Raw genomic sequence first — 5,829 nt, 5'->3', positions numbered from 1 at the left:
AAGACAAAGGGAAATAAAAAGAAATTCAAAACAAAAGCAAGCTGTATATAAGTAGGCTAGCTTCAAATCAAATCACATCTAATTTTCTCAAGGCCATAGAAATACATAGATAGAAATATAATAAAGACAAAGGGAAATAAAAAGAAATTCTAAACAAAAGCAAGCTGTATATAAGAAATTCTTTTAAGTTTGAAGTTTATTTTATGTGTAAACTCTTAAGGTTTAGAAATAAACTTTTTATGGTCTATGAAATATTAATCCAACATGCTAATATTTTTACCTTAAGCTTGAGTTCAAACCATATGCTAGCCCCATTAAAACTATAGTAGCATTCACATTCACTAATGCCATGTCATGCAAGTAGATCATGCAAACTCTTAAGGTTTAGATATAAACTCTTTATGGCCTATGAAATAATATCTTTATGGCCTATGAAATAATAATCCAACATGCTAATATGTTTACCTAAAGTTTGAGTTCAAACCATACGCTAGCCATTAAAACTATAGTAGCATTCACAATTCACTTATGCCATATCATGCAAGCAGCATCCGTTAACATCAATCCATTGCCATCCTTTACACATCAATCAAACACAATGGGAAAAAATCCCTTACTATAAGTAAAGTTTTATATTTATTAATAGTTGAGAGGGGGAAAGGTAAGAATTGATTCCATCAAGTGAGTCATCATGGTAATACACTTAAAAAAGTTCGACACTAGTACACAAATGTGCAAGACATGGTGCATTTACAACAACAAAAAAGCATCTTTACAAAAGTGTAATGATGGTGCCAAATAGTGCCTTTTACATTTGCCACACTCATGTGTAAAAACCTTAGAAATCGGAAATGGAATTGCATAATCACCAAGATAGGAATCTCAACTTTACATGTTCACCATGCATGAAAAACAAAACATGGGCAATCCTATGGAAAATCATCCTTCATATTGAGACAAACATGATGCTCCTAATAGTATACTTTTAGGCTTGGATTATTAAGGGTAGTCCATGGTAACTTTTCTTATGGTACAAATTACATTAGAATGAGTGTGCTTACACATGCACATGAAGACACACACATGCACTCGCATGCACTCGTGTACATCCAAAATCTATGCATGAGCATGTGTGTGTGTGTGTGTGTGTGTGTGAGAGAGAGAGAGAGAGAGAGAGAGAGAGAGAGAGAGAGAGAGAGAGAGAGAGAGAGAGAGAGAGAGAGAGAGAGAGAGCATTGTTCAGTTATATTTTGTGCTATTTTTTGGTAGATCATATCTCCTAGAGTGGGTTTATTTTATGTTAAAAACTAAGACATCCCTTGATTTTATTATGATGGGTACAACTCATGTGTGGATAAAGCAAGATAAATGGGATAAGAGTCACAATTTTGCTGGCTTATGCCGTTCTCATTCATAGGCATAGCCATGTGCACATATTCCAATGGCTTTGTTATCATGGAGACAAGAAGCAAGTGAATATGGCACAAATCTAGTACATATGGCATCAGGTCTTCAAAAGAACTCAACCAGACCTATCAAGCATGTCCTATTGTTCACTCATTGTTGTCTTCCAAATAAATAGCCACCCTTTCAAAATATAGCCTTCCTTATGTCCTCTTTTCAAAGCGTACCGGCAGTGATGGCACACCACCAAAATATGTATTGTGCTTCGACCCTTTTTAGTGACGAAGATAAACCCAAAAAAGTGTGCTAGAAACTTGTTATCCATCTCCACGTCATTTGTAGGCATGCATATTGTGCATAGTGAGTATAAAGATGAATCAAGAAAAGCATGATTGTGAAGCCTCATTTAAAAAACTAGTTAGCTTTATATAGAAGGAATACAAAGATTTCTCGATTGTTCAACCAATCATCAAGCGATTACATAATACTGCACCTTGAGGGGAAAATGCATGTACCTAGAGGTCCTATCATAAAGTGGTGATGTTATGGCTTTCATGAATGATGATGGGGAAGAAAATTAGGACTTGCTTTATTAACATCCACCAAGGGGGAGAGATGCAACTCATAGAATAGGGAATACTCGGAACAAAATTATTAAGGTTGACTTTAAGAATTGCAAAGTAGATAGAATAGCAGTGCTTAGCGTGTGTAAGCTTCTTTGAAGCTTCTACATGATTATGGCAGAGGCCACAAGGGTATATAATCTCCTTTAAGCTATACAGATGCTCTTGGTGGGTGATTAGGATGGCGCATTAATATATATATATATATATATATATATAATATTTATAATGGTAATGTATTAAAGTAGGTTTTATTAATTTAGTAGCTCCAAGGATCATCCCAATGAGCGATGAAGACGTTATTGTCGTGCAGGGGTTGGAAGGAGTCCGGCCATTGGGCGTAGAAGAGGTTGCAGTCTTCCGCTTCCAACTTGACGGCGAGCTGCTGGGCCAAATTAGCGGCGGCCGTCATGTGGTGGGCCTGCTGCATGCAGTTGGTGAAAAGATGAAGATCCTCGGCCGTTGTGGAGAGTATGGCGGCCGCTTCGTTGGCGGTTTCAGCCGCTTTGGCGGCCGCGATGACGGCAGCTGCCGCCGCCGCCGCTGCCGGTAACGGCAACACTGACGTCGATTTGTCGTTATCCGTGGTGGTGGGTGAGCTCAGCTCGTCGCCATCTCGGAGGCCGTTCACATGCGGTGCGCTGGTCGACACCTCCAGTTCGATCTTAACCCCCACGGAGGCGCAGTTACTGCTGCTGATGTTGCTCGCGCGTGGCTTCTTCTTCTCTTGCGCATGTGGGGAGCCTCCTCCTTTGAGTTGTGCAGTCAGCCGCACAACCTGCCAAGTGCTATGCAAACCCCTTATTGATAGCAAAACAACAAATAGTCTTCAAAAAAAAGCATCAGGCACCAGGCTTATAGAAAATAATAAACAGTTATTCTTTTAAAAGAAAAGCAATAACCAACAGGATTATTGAATTAATAAACAGTTATTGAGCAAAAATTAACGCACCTACACATCATCAACCATTTTGTGATAGAAATAGATTTACTTTTATAACGAAGTCACGAGCCTCATTGTGGATAACAGGGTTACATTTTCCTTCATCAGGCATACTTTAGCAATACTTGCATGGGAATGTAAAAACCATGGGCCTTATTTAATGCTCTCCAAGCATACCACCTAGGGTTCCGGAAAAGATAGGTTCTACTTAGCCTAGAACTTGTTCAACTTTAGGAAAAACCTTTTCAAAATTATGGTTTAAGGAAAAAAACCTCTTCATAAATTTCAAGATTTAGTTATATTTTGGAGATAATATAAAGAAAATGCTTGCTCAAAATGATAATTTCCTCCTCAACCATGGGCAAAAAGGATTCATGTAAGGTTCAGTAAAAAGAGTTTCTCGAACACTAAAATTTATCACCCTATTCACATGCAACCAAGGGTAGAGTCTGGCATTGGGCCTTACTTTTTACAATTCGAATCTACCAACCTGACCACAATTAGTATGATTGGCCTACCTCTTAGGAAGCTGGTCTAAGCCACTGTTCTCCTGTTTGGCTAAGGTAATGTTAAAGTTATTGTGAGTTTAAGCTATGAAAATAATTATGCTAAAAAAATCCTATTTAACTAGTCGATGTGCCTGCTTAAATGCAAACGTCTAGTTAATCTAAGATTCAAAACCTTAGACCAATAAGGTTCTCAACCTTCATGTCCATGTGCCTCTGTGTCACCCTTTCTCCTCTTCCCATATTCTCTACCACCTATCTTCTCTTTATGCCCCAAAGAGAGAGAGAGAGAGAGAGAGAGAGAGAGAGAGAGAGAGATACATACAAAAAACATGGCCCCCCAAACAAAAAACCCAAAAAAAAAGAAAAAAAGAAAGGAAAATAACCCTTTAGGCATATGGCATAGCCCACTTAAAATAACCCCAAAAAATAAATAAATTGGAGTGGGTGGAGGTAGAAGCTGAGACATTAGCAATTCATGAAGAAGAAGAAGAAGAATAATAATAATAATGGGGTTCGGCGGACCTCAGCTTGGAGCTTTTCGTTTTCCTTGAGGACGGCGTTGTAGTCGGCTTTGAGGGCGTTGTAGTCGCGCTCCAGCTGCTTGCTTTTGGAGCGGGCGCGGCGGTTTTGGAACCAGACGGCCACTTGCCTGGGCTGCAGCCCCAGCTGCTTCGCTATCTGCACCTTCCTCTCGGGCTCCAACTTGTTCTCCGCCTCAAAGCTGCTCTCTAAAAACCTCACTTGCTCCATCGTCAGCCTCCTCTTCTTCTCGCTCTGCCCGCCCAAACACTCCATTCCTGCCATGAGGATCTCATCCTCCACCACCTCATCCTGCTGATCAAACGCAGAGTAATACTGCCTCTTCGGACTACTCCCTGGCCCTTCTCCATTATAATGATCTGCAAATCAATCCATTCCATCCACTTAATTTAGCACACTAATCTAAAACTCCACCACCGCATGTATTAAGGTGTTAAGTATCCCCCCTTCAGCTCAAAAAATTAATCCGCAGGTGCGCCTTGATCTACATGCCACAATTAAGCCTTCTACCCACCAAAAAATCAATGAATCATAGCCACACATCACAACTATGCCCACCCACACCACTAAATTGTACCATAATTACCCGTATTAACCACTAAAAATCAGAACCTTAGCCATAAGCCACACACCACAACTATGTCCACATACACCTCTAAATTGAACCATGGTCACATAGCTATGCCCGATTAGCACCATGAATGCTGCAATTAGTCCTAATTTTCAAGATAAACAACAGTATTTTTCCATCCTCATCAAAGCTACCTCGAATGGTGGGAGAGACTTGAGGAGAGGCCATCCCCAGCACCTGGTCAACACGGTTCTTGTTACTCAATTTTAATAGACTAGATGCAGAAGAGCAGATGGTTACATTCCATGCCATGCTTTTCTGTGTGTCTTGCCCTCTCCTAGGCCTGAAACTCTTTGTCCCTACTCCCTCACTCTCTGCGTGATTAGCTGCAAATTGCCTATGTAAGGCCTTTAATTCAAGCTGGTAAGTAGTCTCTTACAAAAGGAAAAAAACATGTACTAAGAAGCCATTGCCATGCTAATATATGATGAAAAACCAACACTAAAAGGAGGAGGAGGAGGAGGAGGAGGAGACAGGGGGGGGGGCTAAGGCAGATGATGATCCCACGCGCGATCAATGGAGGGAAACTACCTGGTTGTGGTGGTGGAAGGAGGGCAAACAAGACTGTATACATGATGTTGAAGATGAATAACATGCTTTGCCATCTTGAAGCCAATTGGGATTTCCAAGCAAAGAGCCATCATGACCCCTCTTCAAGCTCCGAAGGGAGTCTTAGACATAGATGGGTTGTGTGCCACCAATTCACACAGAAATGAAGAGAGCAAGTGGGTGCTATAAATCACCGCCCAAGCTAACACTACTAGTAAAGAGCGTCGACTACCGAGAGACCAACTATACACTCCCCTCTCTCTTTCTCTATCAATGCTTGCCTTTAGAGCTGGGGAATCTTAGGAACCCCACTTCGTAGCTTTAGGAGCCATCAATCCATGGCCCCCCTCTCTCTCTCTCTCTCTCTGTGTCTGACCCTATTAATATCTGTGCAAGCTTGCCCTCCCCTTTGCCTTTCTGTCCCTCTCGCTCTCCCTCCCCACCCTCTCTTTGTTGTCTGTGTGTGTGTGTGACAGAAAGCTCATTAGTGTGAGGACAGCACAAAATGCGTAGCAGTAGCAGTGATGGAGGAGGAGGAGGAGGAGGAGGACTCGAGGGGAAGGTAGAAGAAAAAGGTGGCATCGGAGAGAAGGCCGCAGGGCCCAGACTGTGACATCTCGCATAATGCCA

The 5,829-nt window shown here is 41.5% G+C and overlaps 1 protein-coding gene across 2 annotated transcripts; it reads right to left on the bottom strand.

Annotated features, from left to right (window-relative positions):
• Window positions 1-1,809: 1,809 nt before the first annotated feature.
• On the bottom strand, window positions 1,810-5,455 carry LOC147618626 (uncharacterized). 2 transcript variants are annotated; one of them, XM_086773661.1, is made up of 3 exons: window positions 5,182-5,455; window positions 4,002-4,378; window positions 1,810-2,805 (listed from the first exon to the last, which is right to left on the bottom strand). In XM_086773661.1, the coding sequence occupies exons 1-3, from the start codon at window positions 5,243-5,245 to the stop codon at window positions 2,287-2,289; spliced, it is 960 nt and encodes a 319-aa protein (XP_086629787.1). In that variant the 5' UTR covers window positions 5,246-5,455; the 3' UTR covers window positions 1,810-2,286. The 2 variants fall into 2 exon arrangements, with proteins under 2 accessions (XP_086629787.1, XP_086629786.1); XM_086773660.1 differs by having other exon boundaries at window positions 4,785-5,373.
• Between the last annotated feature and the right edge of the window lie 374 nt (window positions 5,456-5,829).

The sequence above is a fragment of the Cibotium barometz genome, chromosome 34 (genome assembly GCF_041138505.1).
Source record: "Cibotium barometz isolate CiBa-2024 chromosome 34, ASM4113850v1, whole genome shotgun sequence".
Lineage (NCBI taxonomy): Eukaryota > Viridiplantae > Streptophyta > Polypodiopsida > Cyatheales > Cibotiaceae > Cibotium > Cibotium barometz.
The sequence above is the reverse complement of the archived record's forward strand: the minus strand, read 5'-3'. Positions and strand labels throughout refer to the sequence as shown.